General features: G+C 40.3%; 2 protein-coding genes across 51 annotated transcripts in view; one reads left to right on the top strand and one right to left on the bottom strand.

The window, feature by feature from the left end:
- PPFIBP1 (PPFIA binding protein 1) overlaps positions 1 to 20069 on the top strand; it is a 167085-nt gene that overhangs the window by 66566 nt on the left and 80450 nt on the right. The gene's annotated exons all lie outside the window — the stretch shown is intronic.
- C8H12orf71 (chromosome 8 C12orf71 homolog) lies at positions 5411 to 6754 on the bottom strand. Its single transcript, XM_025995528.2, has 2 exons — positions 6224 to 6754; positions 5411 to 5725 (listed from the first exon to the last, which is right to left on the bottom strand). Exons 1-2 carry the CDS (start codon positions 6752 to 6754, stop codon positions 5411 to 5413), a joined length of 846 nt encoding a protein of 281 aa, XP_025851313.2.

Here is a 20069-nt window from a genome sequence, read left to right as displayed (position 1 = left end):
TGGATTCCTCACAATTAGATTCATTGTAAACATGGGCAAACACACAGTGCTAGCAACAATGCAGTGCTTCTCTTCAGAAGGTACATGATGTGAGTTAGGCTAAATTGAATCACTTGGTTAAGCTGGTGTTCACCAGTTCTCTCCATTGTAAAGTTACCTAAATCCCCCCTGATAACTAATAAATAGTCTGCTGAGTAGTTCTTGGAGACCATGGGCATGTCTTGTTGCCCAACAGCCATTCACCCAATGGTTTTAGCATCCATTATTTTTTAAAGTTGTTTTAATTTCACATGTACAATTTAGTGATTCAGCACTTCCATATAACATCTGGTGCTCATCATAAATGTTAGCATTCTTTGTTGATTCTTATGTGAATCTGTTACTATGGTGGTGGTTGTGATAGGGTACTAACTGAAGTTTTGGTCACTTGACTGGAGAAAAATTCTTTTCATCCCCATACCTGTTTGGGGGAAAATCTAGGCCCCAAAGACAGAGGGCAGTGGAGGTGATGAAAGGGAAACATAAAAACAACTCTCCACGCCTGGATTAATGATGGACATATCCAGTGTTTTCCTTTGCAAGAGGATACATGGGAAAGTTCTATGAGGAGGGGGAAATCTCTTTAGTTTTGTGGATTTGCACTTAAAATAATAAATCTCTATTGATGCAGATGAGGATAAATGAAGTTAAATTGCCATTCGGATTTCCTTCCAGACCAAGAGAATTCAGTAATCATGAGATGAATTTTCATTAAACAGCCACAGTCTGAGTAGGTATTTGATGTTTGCCCTTCTATTTGAAAATGCCTCAGAAGTATTTCTTTGGGAAGCATATTAGACTGAAATCCAAAGGGCATCAAAACCGTGGAATTCCTTTGAAAGGTGGAATAGTAAACAAATTGTTTAGTAGGGGGATTTCTTGATCTAGGTTTATAATCCTTTTGGGAATTTATCCTAAGGCTTTTGTACCCACCCGACTCATGACTGGCTCACTCAGTGATTCGGTGTTATCTGATGAGGATCTCATTTCACTTTTGAAAGCAGGGTGTTGTTCTCTTTGTTGGGGTATGAGGGGGTAGCAGGAAAAGCTTGACCTCAGGCAATGCAATATAAAGCCTACTCATCTGTCTTGAAATTAGAGAGTGTACTGTATGCAGTAGAACTTCTTCCACTTGGAACTCATCATGAAAATACTTAATTTTGAAGCAGCTAGTTTATCTCTCCTGACGAAACAAAACCGTTCTTAACTAGTGGGGTAAAAACCCTACCAGGCAATCCTATGAATTCATTTATAATTTGTTTCATTTTTCCTGCCATTGTTTGATAAGAGGATTTTGGACACTGTTTTTGTGACCAGGTAGGCCTTGACTTCTCCAACCTCTGGAGCCATGAACTTTCATATTATGTTCTTTAAGTCTGGAGAAAATTATTTTGCCCTTGTTTTGCTGGTGTGGTGCACACTTTTTTCTCATTGGGATTCTGCTGAGTAAAAAATTGGCATGGGGCGATCTATAAAACTTACATTAGTCTATCTGATTCTATGTGTGGATGAGCGAATACTCTACATTTGCTTGGTAAGTTTTCACTATATTCTGGCTCATTCTAAAGTTATCAATTCTAGAGTATGAATATTTAAGATAATACTTCACTACTTCACATAGCTGAGCTTTATGGGTTTCAATGTTGAGCAGTTCACCTGAAGGAAGTGTTTAGTTTTGGGTATTGAGATAATGGGATCCCAGAATATATTGGTTAATTAGATTAGCATGTCTGGCAAGTGCAGTCATTCTCTGCTTAAGGTCACAGCAAAGATAGGATCTTTCAGTGACCACTTCCATTTTGCTCTCGGTCCTTTTGATGTAAAGTGGGCGTGCTTCAGCCCATGTATGTGACAAAAAGAGATCCTGGTCCTGGTTTGACCTGTACTAATAGCTTCATAGCATATTTGACACAATAATAAATGAGGAGATACTGAAATATTTCCTATTAAGCACTTTGACTTGCTTTCTGAGATGTAGCATGATAACCCCAAAGAATATTTAGAATTCTAATTCTTTACAAAGAATGTTTGTTGGAAGGGCTTGTAAAATACATTGTTTGAATTTCAGAGATAAACCTCATACCTGTCAAGCAGGTTTATATAACCCTGAAAAATAAGCACAAATATGTAAGAAATCTTGCTAATGAACAGGGCCTCTTATTCACCGTGGGCAGTCTATTGAAGTAGCTTGTTTCAGTTGAGTTTTTCTTAAATCTTGACTTAATTCCTAGAGCAAGAGTTAAAATAACAGAGCTCTGGTCCCTAGTGCCATGATGGTCAGAGATGTCATCTTTTAGGCATATCATACATCTAATCTAAAGCAACATTAAGGCTCTGTGTATATTTGCTGAATTAACATTTCAAATTAATCGCTAACTTCCTCCCATGGTAGGTTTCTCAATCTGTGGGTCACCTCTCTGGACCTTCCATGGATTGCCATTTTCTTCCTGCCTTCCCCTTTCTACTCCCATGCCTGCTCTTAACCCTGCTTATCCAAACTCTCTTAACTTAAGGAATAACAACTCTAAGCAGTTGTATTTCACTTTTTAAAAAATTGTATAGGAAAAAGTTTCGAGAAAGAAGATAGTCAAATCATTTAAAAAATTATATATATATAGAGAGAGACAGACTACTTTGTACCAGACACTGTTAGGATCCTGCATAAAAAGGAACTAAGAAGTTAGTCTGTAGGTAAAATAATTACATAAAGAGAGCTGAAAAATACAAGTCACAGGGTGAGGGTGGCAGGATGGGGACTAGGGGACAGCTTAAAGACATGATCAACTTAACCTTAAAGAATCATTCTTGGCCTCATAGTAACTTGAGAGTAACATCTTTAAGGACAAATTCTCCAGATAGTGGGAGAACTTGAAAAGACAGTGGGGGAGTTCTCCAGGAAGGGAGAAGGTAATCCTTGTGTTTTGTGTGTTGGACCTTACAAGAAGCACCAGTGTCCCATTGGGGAATGTGGTGAGTGTAGATTAAAAGAAGGCCTGGAAAGGGTGAGGAGGGTTTATAAATGCTTCTAAATGTGGTGGATATGCTGCAACTGGGGAAGGAGGTGCCTAGGTTGGGTATGGAAGAAACAGACTGAAATTCATGAACAGATGTAGTAATGGGACTTGAAGTCTTGGTGAAGTCAGAGAACAAGAGGGGGCGGAGGAGGACATTTGAGGGAACTAGTTAAGTGGGAAGATGTTCTCAGTCAGATAAAGTGGGAGGTCTGCCTAGAAAGAAGCTCAGGATGTGACCCTGACCATATATCACTAACAAGGCCCTGGTGTTTGATTTCTTCCCCATGGTACTGTCATTCTGGAGCAATATCATCCCCACTGTCTTTCACACATAACCAGTCAGAACTGTACACTTTAATGCCGCACCAATTTATCCAGCAGCTTATTAGTCTTCCACCTTAAGGAGCACCTGGGTGGTTCAGTGGTTGAGCATCTGCCTTCCACTTGGGTCATGGTCCCGGAGTCCTGGGATCGAGTCCCGCATCAGGCTCTCTGCAGGGAGCCTGCTTCTTCCTCTGCTTATGTCTCTGCCTCTCTCTGTGTCTCTCATGAATAAATAAAATCTTAAAAAAAAAAAAATCCTCCATCTTAAACCTAAACACATTTGTAACTCAAACAACCTCACATATGAAACCTTGAAAAACCTACCTCCTCATGCTGAATTGATTGTTTTGTAGTACTCAGTGTATACCTCATACAGACTGTGATTACCTATAACCTGTTCTACTTATGTTTCTTCTTTTTTTTTTTAAAGGAAGTATATGTTCAATTTTTTTTTAACAACTTTTTTTTATTTATTTATTTATGATAGGCACACAGTGAGAGAGAGAGGCAGAGACATAGGCAGAGGGAGAAGCAGGCTCCATGCACCGGGAGCCCGACGTGGGATTCGATCCCGGGTCCCCAGGATCGTGCCCTGGGCCAAAGGCAGGCGCTAAACCGCTGCGCCACCCAGGGATCCCTACTTATATGTTTCTATGGCTTTATCTCTTAAAGAATAAGCCACCTGAGCCCAAGGATTGCATTTGTTTTTGTAAGTTAGAAAAGTACTTGTCACTTGGGAAGAGAGGGACAAGTAGACTCCCTGCTGAGCAGGGAGCCTGAGCTGGGGCTCCATCCCAGGACCCTGAGATCATGACCTGAACTGAAGGCAGATGTTCAACCAGTTGAGCCACCCAGGAGCCCTGTACTTGGCACTTCTATGTGCTAAATATTTGTGGAAGGAAGGAAGAGAAGAAGGAAGGAGAAAAGGGAATTGAAATTGAGGAAAGGAAGGGGTTTGAGATAAAGAAGCTTATGCTTTAAGCACATGATGTCTGGAGGTCCTGTAGGTTAGTAGCAAAAGCAAAGAAGGAGGGCTTTTGGGTAAACCTGTGGGTGGATAAGGAGGATGGTAGTGGTTGTGGGGAGGTGAGTTGATGTTGGTAACAGGGAGAGGTCAGGGCAAAAGGGTGAGAGGGGAGTACAGTCTTCTTTAGAGAGGTTGAAATTTAGAGGAAAGTTTAATGCTACTTATAAAGGAATTTCAGAAGACTCAGTGGGGAATGGACTGGGAGAGGACTTGCTTGAGTCAAGATCTGCTGAAACCCATAACTGAGTAAATCTTGCTTCTGTGTGGGAAATTCTTCACTGAGAATTACTCTTAAGCTCTCACTCTTGGATGTCCCTTGGATGGAGTTTTCTGGGGAGATCCACCGGAGAATGAGTAGCAGCAACAACAAAATTATGTATCAAGTGCTTGCATTATCTCATTAGTTCTTGCAACATCCCCATGAAATTCATATTATTATCTTCCCCATCTTAGGAACAAGGAGGGTTAGACTTGGAATGGTTAAGTAGCATTCCCAATCCTCACATTTTTCCTGAGTGAGCCACTTATTCTTGCCAATGCAGCGCACACTAGAACCGGTCAGGTCCCCTGGGAACATGAGATCCGCTCTCTGAACTCCCAAAACACTGCCAACTGAAATCCGCTTCCTGAGTGACTCAATATCCTCTGCCACTTGTTTGAGCCCTAGAAGTTTTTCAACCAAAACCATACCACCGTCTTGGGAATCTGATGGGTTATACTGCTACTTCTGAAAACGGGCATTTCGGTTAATATTAAAATAGGTTAAAAGATATAAAATAGGGTAAAATATAGTCAAAAGGGCAGGAAGAGGAGAGAAGAAATGCCTTCGAATTAGGAAGGAGAATACTACTAAAAATTTGCAGAGAACATATTTTAATCTTCTAGACAACATACACAACTTTTAGCCTGAGTCAAGATAGTGGGCTGGAAGAGGAAGATATGAATAATAAGAGTGTGTGTTATATTTATTAGAAAATAACTTATGGTGATTATAGAATGGGGGCTATCAAAAAGTTAAAAAATCTGACGATAGAGTTTGTCCTAAGTCGAGGGACTCTTGAGGTTGGATTCTCTTGCCTCTGTGAGAGAGTCTTTTCTTTTGTGCCAGCTGATGGGGGCTCTCAGTGGCCTCCTTGGGGTGTTGTCTCCTGAGAAGTGAGGAGAGGACTTGCTGCCTTAGCCAGCGGAAGACGCCTCTAAAATTCACACAGGAGAGGGCCTGTGTGCTGGAAGGAGTGTCCTCCTCCTCCTGCTGACCCAATGAGACTGTGGCAGTCTCTATAGTGATCGTCCTTTGGCTGCCAGTTATCTGGCTTATCGTCTGCCAAGAAAAGGAAGGAGTTACATATGCATAACCTGGACAACCACAGAGCCAATATTTACCCACTTACATAATTCACATCCTTTTCTAAAAAAATAACCCAACTGTAAAGGCAAAATCATAATACTTAAACACCCACAGGGATGGGGGGCAGTCATAATGGTTAAATCTTTTCTTAACCTTCCTACCCTCTTTTCTCCTTCAGTGCTCCTCAGTATTTTCCCTTCAGCTCTACCCTGACCCCCTTCCTTGCTGTTAGCCTTCTCCCTTGCTCTCCTGGCCCTGTCAGACATTGAGGAGGGCTAGCCTGGCTTCAGAGCATTTCAAACTGGCCCCCCAACCAAGTCTGTCCCCTTTTTGCCCATGAGACATCTCTGTGCTCACCTCAGCAAGTTCATATTCCTGAAGTCTTGGGGGAATCTGCGGAAACTGGGTGATACCTTCATGTTGGCAGGCGTGAGGCAGGTCTTGACAAGTATCATGTTCTTGATGACTGACCTGAGCTATGCCTGGAGGGATGCTGCTGAACAACTGGAAATCTTCCTCCTGACCAGATTCAGGGAATGCAGAGTCACCATCCTCGTTGGTTTTCTGGTGTTCTAGAAATTTCTCAAGCTTTTGCACAAGACCATTTAGTTTGCTGAGAGTCAGTTGTGTGTCCTCTTCCAGGTACTTGTCTATCCACTGATTGCTCCTATTTCTATCCCAGTCAGCTGTGGAGTCTGAATTGTTAGAGCCCACATCAACATCCCAGGCCACTGTGATGCTGAGTTTGCAACACTGCTTTGGGTTGTCAGGAATTTGGTCTTGTCTCTTCAGGAGTCTGCCTGTACTTTCAGTCCTCCATGTTCCTTGGATGGGAGGAACAAGGATCGAAGGAGCCTTGGAAGATGTGTCTTCAAAGGAGATGGTGTTCTCGTGGGAGAAGGTGTTTTCACAGGGGAAGTAACCCACAGAGAGGCTCAGGTTTGACTCAGAGCTGTAGTCTGTGGCATCTGATCTGTTGCTGCTGGACGATGAGTGTGCCATGGAGTTCAGGACTCAGATCTCAGGTCTCCCTCACCTCAGGAATCTTCAAAAGAAAGGAAAAATAGGGATTGGGGAGAAGAGAGAAATCATGATACTTAAGCAATAACATTATTCATTCTCTTTTCCATTTGTAACTATGCGATTCTGGTAGAAGTTCATCCTATTTTTATTCTTTAATGAAGAGCAAAAAAGACCACCCCCTGCCTTGAAAAAAATGCCTTTCTTTGTATTATAACCTTTTCTACTAATCCCCTCCACCTGATACTGCTCATCAGGTGTCTTGCTGCACTTGTAATAACTTGAATTATAAAAAAAGACCATTGTATAAAATTTGAGAAATACAGAAAAGTATGAAGATGAAATTAAATATTTTTATGATCCTACTGTCCAGAGTGATAACCACTGAAAACATTTTGGTGAATTTTCTTTTTCTTTTATATATATATATATATAAAATATATAATATATATATACATATACATACACACACACCAATGTATTTGTATATATACACACATATATATGTGGATATCACATCAGCTGTTGAAGCTAACATATTTTATGGCATAACCTATAGTAAACATACATATGGCTATTTTTAGCTACTTCTTGACCACCAGTAAGTGGTGGTTATTGTTTTTAATGAATCTTCAGTAAACCCCTTTGTCAATAAATCTTTGTGTCTCCCTTTATATATCTATGTGGTTTTAATGGATCAAAGATCACCAGTATATTAAACTGGAATTGATATCAAATTGCTTTCCAGAAAGGCTATGGCCATTTAGATGCCCATCCTCCCACCATCTGTTGGCAGTTTATAGCGTAGTTGTTTCTGTGATGCCCCAGTATGTATGTGGGGTAGAAGAATAACACACACACACACACACACACACACACACACACAGGCACGCACATTCTGTCATGCCCTACTCCGTTGGCTGCCCACATGAAAAGGCACTGCCAACTCCTGAGCCTTAAATGGGGGATGTTAAATCTTTCAGATCCTGACTAGCAGTGGCTAAAAGTCCAACTGCCAGAAGTCTGTTCTGGGACTGTTGGTTACTATGGCAACACAAGGACCCAAGTTAGAAATGTGGAAAGAGAAAAAAAAAAAGGGATAGGAAGCCCCAAGAGCTATCCCCTAGCTTCCAAATGATTCTGTGCTCATCCTGTCTTGGGCTGAAGAGGATCCCTCTTGAGGGCAGAAGGACAAATGCCATGGCAGTTTCCTTCCCTCCTGTCAGGTGGGCGTGTGAGATGACTCCTGTCTTAAGAGAGTTTAGAGCCTATTTGGTGAGATGGACATAAACAGCCTGTTAGAGGACAGAATGGTAAGTGCAGCAATAGCACTTAAAAAAATGTCATGGGAGAATGAAAGGAGGTACCTCACACAGCCAAGATGAGATTGGAGTGGGGATATCAGGAAAGGTCTCCTGGAGGAGATTACTTCTGATCTGAGTATTTATGAGGGAGCAGAAGTTAGGCAAAAGGGGTTGGGGGAGTGGCTGGCTTAGTTGGTTAAGCGTCTGAGTCTTGATTTTGACTCAGGTCATGATCTCAGGGTCATGTAGGGCTCTGCACTGAGTGTAGAGCCTATTTAGGATCCTCTCTCTCCTTCCCCTCCCCCGACAAGCTCTCTGTTTCTTAAAAAAGAGCTGGGGAGTAGGAGTCAGGGGAGAGGGCCTTTCCAACTGAGGGGACAACTTGAGCAAGGACATCGAGGTGAGAAACAGCTGATTGTGTGTGGGGGGGAATCAAGCATGATGAGGTAAATAGGGGTCAGTGAGATCCTGGAAGGCTTTCCACCCCTGTTAGGGAGCTTGGATTTTATCCTGTTAAGGCTGTACTCAAGATGGTGACATTCATTTATCAGGTGTTCTTCCAGGTAATTCAAAATATATTGAAATAGTTGGCATGATTAAAACAAAACTTACAATGGACTTGGCAGTGTGGATATTATTGGTTGACTTTCATGAGAATGGGATCAGTAGGTTTGTGGGGGTTGAGGAATGAATGAGAGGAAAGGAAGTGAGAACAGTTAATACAGGCTAGACTTTAGAAATTTTGAATGAGAAAGTAAGGAGGAAGCAGAGTCAAGGTCAGTTTCTGCACCCACTCCCCAAATAAATAAAAAAGGGGCAAGTAATCAAGATAGTTTCAAAATATGAGGTTGGCTGCTGCTTTTGGAGAGAGTGAGGGTGGGACTCATGGCATGGGTAGAGGGATAGGTTGTTATCCCCTGGTAGAAGAAGGAAGAAAGTGAGGATGAATATAGAGAAATTTGTAAGAATGCCATGCTGAGGACCTCGCTGAGTTTCCCAGTGAGGCGTTTGTCTTACTGAAAGGTTGTCTCCATTTATTTTACCCCAATTCTGTTAACTGAATCTCTAGTCCTGTTAACTGCCTTCAGTACCATGAGGTGTCTTGGTCCTTCTGAAATAAGAAGCAGCATCCCTGCTGTTCGCCAAGCTCTCCCACTTCCAGGCTGCTCTTCCCTTAACCATTATTGTGAACCCTTCCAATCCCAATGGCATCATAAATTATCTGGGAATTGTCAGGTCACAGCTCCACAGTGATCCAGTCTGGTCACTTTGCCTTCACTGCTCTAGTGTTCTCAGTGGGTAAATTAGAGGTAGAGGTAGTAAATTTTTCATTGTTTCCAAATGTGCAGTTCTGAGGATAAATGTGGGTCATGTAGGATCAAAGTGTCAGTTCTGTAGACTAAACCAAAACAACTTTCATATGAGCAAAATCGTCTTGATAAACTGAGTACAGCAACCTCCAGTCTGGTCTAAACTGAGGCTATACGATACTGCTTTTAGGTCAGTTCAGTGATTTCCAGGAAGGGAGTAGGGCACCCACTCAGTTTCTTAGAGATAAAGCACATGTGTACTTTGAATAAGTATATTCTTAAATTAACATTGCTTGGATTTGCTTTTGGTCAATTTTTTAAAATGTTAAATTTTAAATAGTATTAAAAGAAGCCATAAGGTTTTTATATTTATCAAAAAAGATGCACGGATTTAAACACATACACACATACCCCAGAAAAAAGCCAAGAAACAAGTCTGACTTATAAGAACTTCAACTCCTTGGAATCTATTAGTTGCTTAAGATCCTTTCCAAATATTTTTGTCTTTATTTCCATTGAACAAGATTGCATTATTTTTTAGAAAGATTTCATTTATTTATTCAAGAGGCAGAGGTAGAGAGAGAGAGAATAAGTAAAGCAGACTCCCCAGCTGAGCAGGGAGCCAGACCCAGGCTCAGTCTCAGGACCCCTAAGATCACCACCTGAGCCGAAGGCAGATGAGCTTTAATCATTTGAGCCACCAGGGCATCCCTAAAAGGGTTACATTTAAAGCTTGCTGTGACTCCGTTTTTTCCACTGTTTTACTAGTTTAAATTGTAGGTTCTGTTAAGTAAGATTTTTTTAGGCAACTCTGTTTCAGGTGATGGAGTGAGGGGAAAACCATGTTTTCTATCCAACAGTTGGCAAGTGGCCACAACTCCCATGAGTGATTAGGGACCTAGATTAATCCCAGGGGGTGGAATCAAGAAACCTACAGACTCCCTAGCATTTATTGAGCATTTACTACATGGCAGGTCCTGTGCTAAGCACTTTATATGTATTTGCTTAATACTCACAGCAACCCAATCAGTTAAGTATCATTATTTGCTCTATCTTACAGGTGAAGGAATCAAGGCATGAACAGTTATCTAACTTGCTCACATTCCAAGACCATAAACCCTAGAACCTGAATTGAAACGTAAGAAGTCTGGCTCTAAAGCCCATACCCTTGCCCTTTCACACACCTCTCTCTCAGGGGGCTGACTGCCTCCCTCCTCCCTGGAAGATCCCTAGGAGAGTTGACCCAGCCCAAAAGCAAACCCGTGTTCTGTTTCTTTGAAAAAAATCACTTTAAGTGGAGCTGTGTGTTCTAGGAGACATGCAAGAGGTGTATGTGTGGTATGTGGGACTGGCCCAAAACAATGGCATACACATTTGGGGTGGGCTAAAAGATTTAAAATGAGTGTTCAGCTTCATTTGGCATAATGAGACCTGGATCACTTTGCCCTGGCTTTTTTTTTTTTTTTTTTTTGCCCTGGCTTTTTACAAAAACTCTTGTGACTGCCTCCCAAAGCCTTGAGAACCTAGAAAAGAATTTGTGAGTAGCTTTTTTTCCATGAAGTTGGAGTGAAGGTGAGGGAAAAGCTGTTTGTGGTACTGTTACCCATGGAAATGGAACACTTTGAACTAAATATAAACATTTAAGTTGGAAAAAATTATTTCCCAGCCTAAACCGCCAAAATTTAGAGTGATCCTGAAGATAAAAGAGTTTCAAATGGAGGAAGCCTCAGAGAAGACTTGAAAATTTATTTATACCACTTTTTTCTCTCTTGATATTTACATATATGTACAGTTGACACTTGAACAACACAGGGGTTAGGGTACTGACTGCCCCGCCAACAGTTGCAAATCTGAGTAGAACATTTGATTCCCCAGAACTTAAGTGATTAATAGATACTGTATTATATTGGGGAAAAAAATCCATGTATGAGTGGACCTGTGCAATTCAAACCCATGTTCAAAGATCAACTCTGTGTGTGTGTGTGTTTAATTTTATTTATTTATTTATTTATTTATTTATTTATTTATTTATTTATTTATTTATTTATTTTTTATTTATGATAGTCACACAGAGAGAGAGAGAGAGAGGCAGAGACATAGGCAGAGGGAGAAGCAGGCTCCATGCACCAGGAGCCCGACGTGGGATTTGATCCCAGGTCTCCAGGATCGCGCCCTGGGGCAAAGGCAGGCGCCAAACCACTGCGCCACCCAGGGATCCCTTTTTTTTTTGTTTTTTTGTTTTTTTGTTTTTTTTTATTTAATGTATTTAATTTTAATATACAACTCAGGTATTGAAAGTCTCTGAAACTCACCTTCTCTCTTGTCCCAGAAAAAAAGTACATAGTTTGATATATATAATTCATTCAGATATCTTTTTTCCAAAGAAGCAATGACAACATCTTTAGGATGCTGTAATGAGCAGTGTAGTCAATTCTAAAAGATAACTTAGCTTTCACCTGTAATAAGAGATCAGGGGATTTTTGGTTCTTATTAGCCTTTGTTAATTTAATACCTTAATTTGATTTACTGGCCAACCTTCTCTGGGATCACAGTTAATCTAAATAAAAACTGACTCATCATCACCTTTTCTCTTGAAGTAAAATCATCCATAATAAATCTCCTGATATTTTTTATTTCTTATTTTTTACAAGATTTTATTTATTTATTTGAGAGAGAGTGGAGAGAAGGGGAGAGGGAAAGTAGACTCCTCACTGAGTAGGGAATCTGACATAGGCTCAATCCCAGGACTCTGAGATCATGACCTGAACCAAAGGCAGACACTTAACTGACTAAGCCAACCAGGTGCACCCTGCCCCCCAGATTTTTTAAATGACAGTATGTAGTATGTCATGAATTTACAAAGTTTTAGGCCTAAAGCTAGTAATAATGGTAATTTTAAAAATTGGGACACTTCCAAAAATCCACTAGGCTTGATGGGATTTGGAACCTAAATATACAGAGTAGAAAGTTTCTAACTTAGAAGTTAAGCTATTGTTAGGGTTAATTTTGTGTGTTGTCTTTGCTGAACCACAGGTACCCAGATATTTGATAAAATATTTTTCTGGGCATGTTTGTGGAGGTATTTCTAGATCAGATTAACATTTGAATGGGTAGACTGGGTAAGGCAGATTGCTCTGTCCAGTGTGAGTAGCAATCAGCCTAATCTTTTAAAGGCCTGACTAGAACAAAAAACTGAGGAAGAATTTGTTCTCTCTGTCTTTGAGCTGAATCATTGGTCTTTCCCTGCCTTTGGACTCAGAGTGGGACCTAAACTGTCAATTCCCCTGGTTCTCAGGCCTCTGGCCTTAGACTTGAGGTCTACCACTGGCTCTCCAGCTTTCAGATGGCAGATCTTGGGACTTCACAGTCTCCATAAATGCATGAACCAGTTCCTTATAATAAACCTTTGTGTGTGCATGTTTGTGTGCTTGCGCTCAGGCACATACACATGTATGTACTCTTGGTCCTGTTTCTCTGGAGAACCTAGACTAATATAGCTTACTTTATCTTTTGAAATTATGAACTATTTTAGCAACACAAAAATTATCACAAACTGTGATACCCTGCACTAAGGCCACAGCATCATTTCTGTGGTAGTCTTGTCCATAAGGTTTAATCACAGCCTAATAATGAGACAGTATCAGACAAACCCTAATTATAAGCCATTCAGTGAAATAACTGAGAAGTGTTAAGGTCATAAAAGACAAGGACAGACTGAAAAACTGTCAAAGAGTGAACACCAAGGAGAAATAACAGCTACAAGTGTACTGAGAGAGGGTGCCTGGGTGGTGCAGTTGATTAGGTGTCTGACTCTTGGTTTCAGCTCTGGTCATGATCTCGGGTTGTGAGGTCCAGCTGCCTGGAGCTCTGCGAGCTCTGCACTTCTCAGAGTCTGCTTGAGATTTTCTCCCCCTCTCTCTCTGCCTTTCCCCCCACAAAGTAAATAAGTCTTAAAAAAAAAAAAGTACTAAGGGATTCTGCATAGGATCCTAGAATAGGAAAAAGTCATTAATGGGAAAAAGTAGAGCAATTTCAATATGTTCTTTAGTTAATAGTTTTATTATAGTATTATATCAAAGTTAATTTCCTGGTCTGATCATTGTCCTGGGTTGTACAAGATGTTGATATTAGAGGGAGTGGGCAGGGGGATGTAAGGATACTCTATTTGCAACTTCTCTGCAAGTCTAAAATATGGTAAAAAGAAACATTTTTAAAAGAATACATAAAAGTATAGTAAGTAATATAAGAAACACCTATATACTTACAACTCATTTATTTTGGTCATGTCTTAACATTTTGCCATATTTGATTTTTTTTTTAAAGAATCAAAACATTCTAGATAGAATTTAAGCCCTTTTGTACTTCTACCTTTTCCCTTCTACCCCACTTCTCCCATGATCAGACTCTTAAATAGAGTATTTATTTTTGGAGACAAAAACCAATGCAAATATGAATTTAATTTTAATACCAGTGAACTGTCACTAAAAAATGGTTAAGATGGTAAATTTATGTTTTGTGTATTTTACTACACAAAAAAAGGTTGAGAAGGGAAAAAAAAAACCCCAGTATAAACAGACGAGATATTTTTTAGAAAACAGGAAGTTCCCTGATTCCCATAGCTTGTTTTGTTTTATAAGAATTATTGTGACAAGGGCATCCTTCTTCCAAACCAAATTCTTAGCTGAAATGCTTAGTGTTTATTTTGAGGGGCTAGGGAGAGGAGATGGTACAATTTCCTACACTTTTTGTAGGCTTATTCCCAAATAGACAAAAATCTTATCAAAGCTCATGTACCTAATTACAGGAGAATGATGTTTCAGAAAATTAAGTGTTGTCAAGCTTTTACCGATGCTATATACTTTGCTAGGGGCTTTTACGTGCTTGGTCATTTAATTTCCGTGACAACTATCTGAGTTGTGTATTTTCACCCCACTCTTAATTTCTTGTGCAGTTCACATTACTCAGATCTGCCTTTAGAATCTAGAGTCCCTCTGGAGGTCGGCTGCTGAGAACTAGCCTCAGCTGATTATACATTATGGGTGGATATGGCTAGTGGACAGTGGCAGTAGATGAGAGCTCCCATATATAAGCATTTAATAGCAAAAAGGCAAAAAAAAAAAAAAAAAAAAAGCAAACAGCCTTCTTCTGTAAGTTCCAGAACTGTGCCATCCAACAGTGTAGCTACTAGCCATACGTGGGAATTAAAATGAAAATTTAATAATTTGGTTCTTCAGTCACACTAGCCAAATTTCAAGTGCTCTGTGACTGCCTGTACTTAGTGGCTAGCTTATCACAGGGCAGACAAAACATTTCCATCATTGCGGAAAAGTTATGTTGGACAGAGCTGCCCCAGAAGGTCCCTATGCTGTGTCCTTTTGTGTATTTGTGTAGCACTCTGAACAAAAAGTTTCATCAGAGGCAGATAGATGGGACAATATCCTACCATCAGGATTTGGCTTTCTTGTCAGGATCAGGTGACAATATTTACTCCAATGCATCTAGAAATAGGACTGCTGGCACCCTTCAGCTAAGGGCACCGTTTTGAGAGGCTTAGACAACTGGATTGGATAGATTCTTATTCCCACTTCAGCATAAACAGAATCTATCTGTACAATACTTATAGCCCACCATGAACAGTATTTGATTGATGAAAAATCATTTATGGCAACCATTAAACTAAATAACAACCCTCTGGTATTCAGCAGATAATTGACTAGTGAGCTTTTTTTTTTTTTTTTTTCTCTTAAGGGGAGGGATAGAGAGGTAAGGGGTAGGAGGAGGAGCAGAGAGAGAATCCTAAGCAGGCTTCACACCCAGCATAGAGCCTGACGTGGGGCTGTTTCATGACCCTGAGTTCATGACTTGAGCCAAAATCCAGAGTCGGATGCTTAACCGACTGAGCCACCCAGGTGCTCCTACATGAGCTTTTGACTAGTGATTCAAATGGCAATTGCTCCAGAGTATAGGTTAAAAATAATAATCTCCTTTGTGTCACAAGTGTCTAGGTTGAAGTATTGTGAAAAATAGCAGGCACTGTAATAGCCTGTGCATATTCTATCTCATTCAGTTCTTACAACAGCCTTTTTCATAGGCATTGCTAATAATTAACCTCATTTTGGGCTGACTTTAATTCCCCCGGGGCTTGTGGCCAGACTTTTGCATGATGGAAATGGTTGCTTCTTTATTTAAGTGAGAACTAAATGCAAATTATTTATACAGTTGCCAAACAGATAGGCATATAGCCTTTCCTGTTTTATTTCCTAATGTCAAGGCTTATTCCTACTTTAGGCCAAGATTGGTGGTTCCTTACACAACACCAAACTCCTAGCTCTCTGTTAAAATACTTCATGTACTTTTGCCCTTTTTTTTTTTTAAAAACTCTATGCCTACTAGTTGAGTACCTATCCAGTTCCAGGCCACTTCTAGCAATAGCAAATCCATTGTTAACTTGGCCCTGCTTCATCTGTGAAATAGAGATAATAATGCTTTTCTTGTAGAGTTTTAGTAATGATTAGAGATCATATAAGTGGAATACATGGTAAATGGTTTATTTTCATTCCATAGTTAAGGACATTGAAACTACTTCCTCTTTCGTTGACTACTACCCTGCTGGAGAAAATGTTTTTATTTTGTTTTAAAATTTCAAACATAAGGGTGCCTAGGTGGCACAGTTGGTTAAGCGTCTGCCTCTTGTTTTCGGCTCAGGTTATAATCCCAGGATCCTGGAGACTGGGGCTCCTTGACTGGCTCCTCGCTCAGCAAGGAGTGCACTTGTCCCTCTCTCTCCCCTGCTCTGTCCCTAACCCTCACTGCTCATGCACACGATTCTCTTAAGGAAATAAATCTTTTAAAAAAAAATTGCAAACAGATTTTTTTCCCCACTCTGATTATGTATCAGAATCATGTGTGCATTCAATAATTATACTTGTGTTTGTATGATTATCTATGTTCTTCACCTGGGCTGGAGCCTTCACAAGAGAAAGGCAGATCCATGTGGTTGTCAGGCAAGGCAGTTTCTACATCTACCAGCTTGGTGCCTGGTCTGTGAGCCCCTCCAGGATTCTGGCAGTCATAAGGAAGGAACCACCAGAGTTATCATGCTGTCTCAGTGTTGCACTTGGGAACTGCACTGGAGTTCCATCTCTAGTACATTCTCCAGTAGGCATGGGAATGCCTGGAAAGGGATCATTTTGGGGCTAACCAGAGGTCTGGCGAAATGAATCCCATCCAATCTGGGCATTTAGTTCTTCCTTTGCTGTTATTCTGAATTGGGTAGACAGTCCTCTTGGTGGAGAGTTTTAGTTATCTCTGAGGAAACAAGAAACCACAGAGCCTAGCTGGCATTTTCCTGCCTTTCCTTAAAAGACTAGCAATAAAATGTTCAAAATACAAAGGTTTTGTTCTAGTTCTCTAGGGCATTGCAAATGAAGGGGGGGGAGTGCGGTGGAAATGAGGTCTAGAAATCTAAGGAGATGTGCTCAAGGTTGATTATCCAGGAAGATCCCAAGAGTTTGTAGGTAGAAAGACTAGCATGCAGCTCCCAAACTAATGCAATGGGAGAAAATATGGGTAGGAGGTCACCTATACTGTTCTCCTTAAATTTTGGGAAATCATAAAGATGGTATGCAGTATCTGGAGAATGAATAAAGAGTGAATGTGAATAGAAACAGAAAGGGTGAATACCTGTTATAAATAATAATTAACTTCACTTTAATTAGAAGGGAATTAGAAGAAAAGTAGAATGGTACCTCAACTTTATGGTCAACTAATATTTGATAAAGGAGGAAAGACTATCCACTGGAAGAAAGACAGTCTCTTCAATAAATGGTGCTGGGAAAATTGGACATCCACATGCAGAAGAATGAAACTGGACCACTCTCTTTCACCATACACAAAGATAAACTCAAAATGGATGAAAGATCTAAATGTGAGACAAGATTCCATCAAAATCCTAGAGGAGAACACAGGCCACACCCTTTTTGAACTCGGCCACAGTAACTTCTTGCAAGATACATCCACAAAGGCAAAAGAAACAAAAACAAAAATGAACTATTGGGACTTCATCAAGATAAGAAGCTTTTGCACAGCAAAGGATACAGTCAACAAAACTAAAAGACAACCTACAGAATGGGAGAAGATATTTGCAAATGACATATCAGATAAAGGGCTAGTTTCCAAGATCTATAAAGAACTTATTAAACTCAACAGCAAAGAAACAAACAATCCAATCATGAAATGGGCAAAAGACATGAAGAGAAATCTCGCAGAGGAAGACATATAGAGGATGCGGAGAAAAGGGAACCCTCTTACACTGTTGGTGGGAATGTGAACTGGTGCAGCCACTCTGGAAAACTGTGTGGAGGTTCCTCAAAGAGTTCAAAATAGACCTGCCCTACGACCCAGCAATTGCACTGCTGGGGATTTACCCCAAAGATTCAGATGCAGTGAAACGCCGGGACACCTGCACCCCAATGTTTCTAGCAGCAATGTCCACAATAGCCAAACTGTGGAAGGAGCCTCGGTGTCCATCGACAGATGAATGGATAAAGAAGATGTGGTTTATGTATACAATGGAATATTCCTCAGCCATTAGAAACGACAAATACCCACCATTTGCTTCAACGTGGATGGAACTGGAGGGTATTATGCTGAGTGAAATAAGTCAATCGGAGAAGGACAAACATTGTATGTTCTCATTCATTTGGGGAATATCAATAATAGTGAAAGGGAATAGAAGGGAAGGGAGAAGAAATGGGTAGGAAATATCAGAAAGGGAGACAGAACATGAAGAGTCCTAACTCTGGGAAACGAACTAGGGGTGGTGGAAGGGGGAGGAGGGCGGAGGGTGGGGGTGACTGGGTGACGGGCACTGAGGGGGGCACTTGACAGGATGAGCACTGGGTGTTATTCTGTATGTTGGCAAATTGAACACCAATAAAAATTTTATTATTAAAAAAAAGAAGAAAAGCAGAATGGGAATAGGTGAGCCCAGGGTGGGGTCCAGGGGGAGATGTGATTTGGATGTCTCTCTCTATATCTCTGGCCATTATCATCAGCTACTACCATCACAGAGTTCCCACCGGAGGGCCAAAGCTTCCTGCCTTGCTCCCCCTCCCACCCATAAATGCTTTTCACATTTCTGTCCAGCCTCCTCTTAGCACAGATAAAGCTTTCTCTCCACTTCCCTAAAGCTAAATAAAATTAAGCTACAGTAGGTTCCCCACCTCTGGCTCAGTTCTCCCACAGCATCTTTGAATAGAGCTGTTGTGTGTTTGTACAATGGACTCCATTCAATTATGAGCCACTTGTGCATGCTTCCTTTAGAAGACGGTTGGTTACCCAGAATGCACTTAAGGTGGTCTACCAGCATTGGAACTGGTTAATGAAAACTATAGGAAATGATCAGGCAAGTCTTTTCTAGATCTTTTAAAGTTAAAAAGAACTATTTTTAGAACAACACAAGATGATTATGGAAAATGAGAAGATAGAAGACAAGAAAAGGAAATATTTTTTAGAGACTACCAAAAGAAAAACTTCAGGGTAAGAAATCAGAACGGTGGGACGCCTGGGTGGCTCAGTGGCTGAGCACCCGCCTTTGGCCCAGGGCAAGATCCTGGGGTCCGGGGATCGGGTCCCGCATCGGGCTCCCTGTGTGGGGCCTGCTTCTGCCTCTGCCTGTGTCTCTGCCTCTCTCTGTGTCTCTCATGAGTAAATAAATCTTAAAAAAAAAAAAAAATCAGAACAGTGGTTGTCAGGGGCTGGGGGTAGAGAAATGATATCTGCTGCAAAGGGACGAGAAGGAGCTCTTTGGGTGATAGAAATAATCTCTTAAAGCACAGTCCAAAAAAATGTAGTTTGAGCTACAAATGCAAGTCAGTAATTTAATTTTCTAATAGGTAAACCAAAAAAGGAAAAAGAAACAGGTAAAATTAATTTTCCTGCATTAATATTTAACCCACTATATGTAGAATGTTGTAATTTCAACATATTAATAAGCTTCTTTGCTTATTTTTTTTTGATCCTTTGCTTATTTAAAAAAATCAAGTCTTTGAAGTCCACTGTGTATTTTATATTTACAGTACCTCTGATTTTTGGATGAGCCACATTTCAAGGGCCCAGGAGTCACGTGTGGCAACTCTAATGGGCAGAACAGTTCAACACTTTTGGTGGTGATACACAACTGTGTATACATTTATCAAAAATTATCAAATTGTGTACCTAAAAAGGGTGACTTTTAGTATATATAAATTATAAGTCCATTAAAAAAAACATTTTTGTATTGGCCAGAATGAGCCAGTACAGATTCGTTTCATGAACACCTATTAAAATTTTTCTCTTTAAATGAATCTCAGAAATAGAATTTGGCAATTAAAAAAAAAAAAAGTGAAGAGCATACATTAGAAACCACCCAAGGCAAGTAGTTCTCATAGATTTCAGATGTGTGTGTGTATGTGCCAATTTTTCCATTACAAAGTTTAGAAAAAGTGAAAATTTAATTAGACAGTGCTGCAATCTTTAAAAACAGATTTGCATGTGTTTGACAAAGATGAACACAAATTGTTTTGAGAAAGACTGGATGCTAATTCTAGGAAAGAGCTTGTTGTTTTCCCGTCTGTTTCATAGCTCCTTCTCTTGCAGTGGTATTAAAAACTGCTTGTCCTTTCTGCTTCTGTTATATAATGT

The sequence above is a fragment of the Vulpes vulpes genome, chromosome 8 (genome assembly GCF_048418805.1).
Source record: "Vulpes vulpes isolate BD-2025 chromosome 8, VulVul3, whole genome shotgun sequence".
NCBI classification, from domain to species: Eukaryota; Metazoa; Chordata; class Mammalia; order Carnivora; family Canidae; genus Vulpes; species Vulpes vulpes.
Note: the sequence above shows the minus strand (reverse complement) of the source record. Positions and strands in the feature narration are given on the sequence as shown.

Bases quoted from the DNA above. Each gene is read 5' to 3' on its own strand.
- C8H12orf71 (XM_025995528.2), bottom strand. From the start codon at position 6,754: ATGGCACACTCATCGTCCAGCAGCAACAGATCAGATGCCACAGACTAC. The intron at 5,726-6,223 runs GTCAGTCATCAA...TTTTCTTGGCAG, and splicing joins TCCCTCCAGGCATAGCTCAG to ACGATAAGCCAGATAACTGG.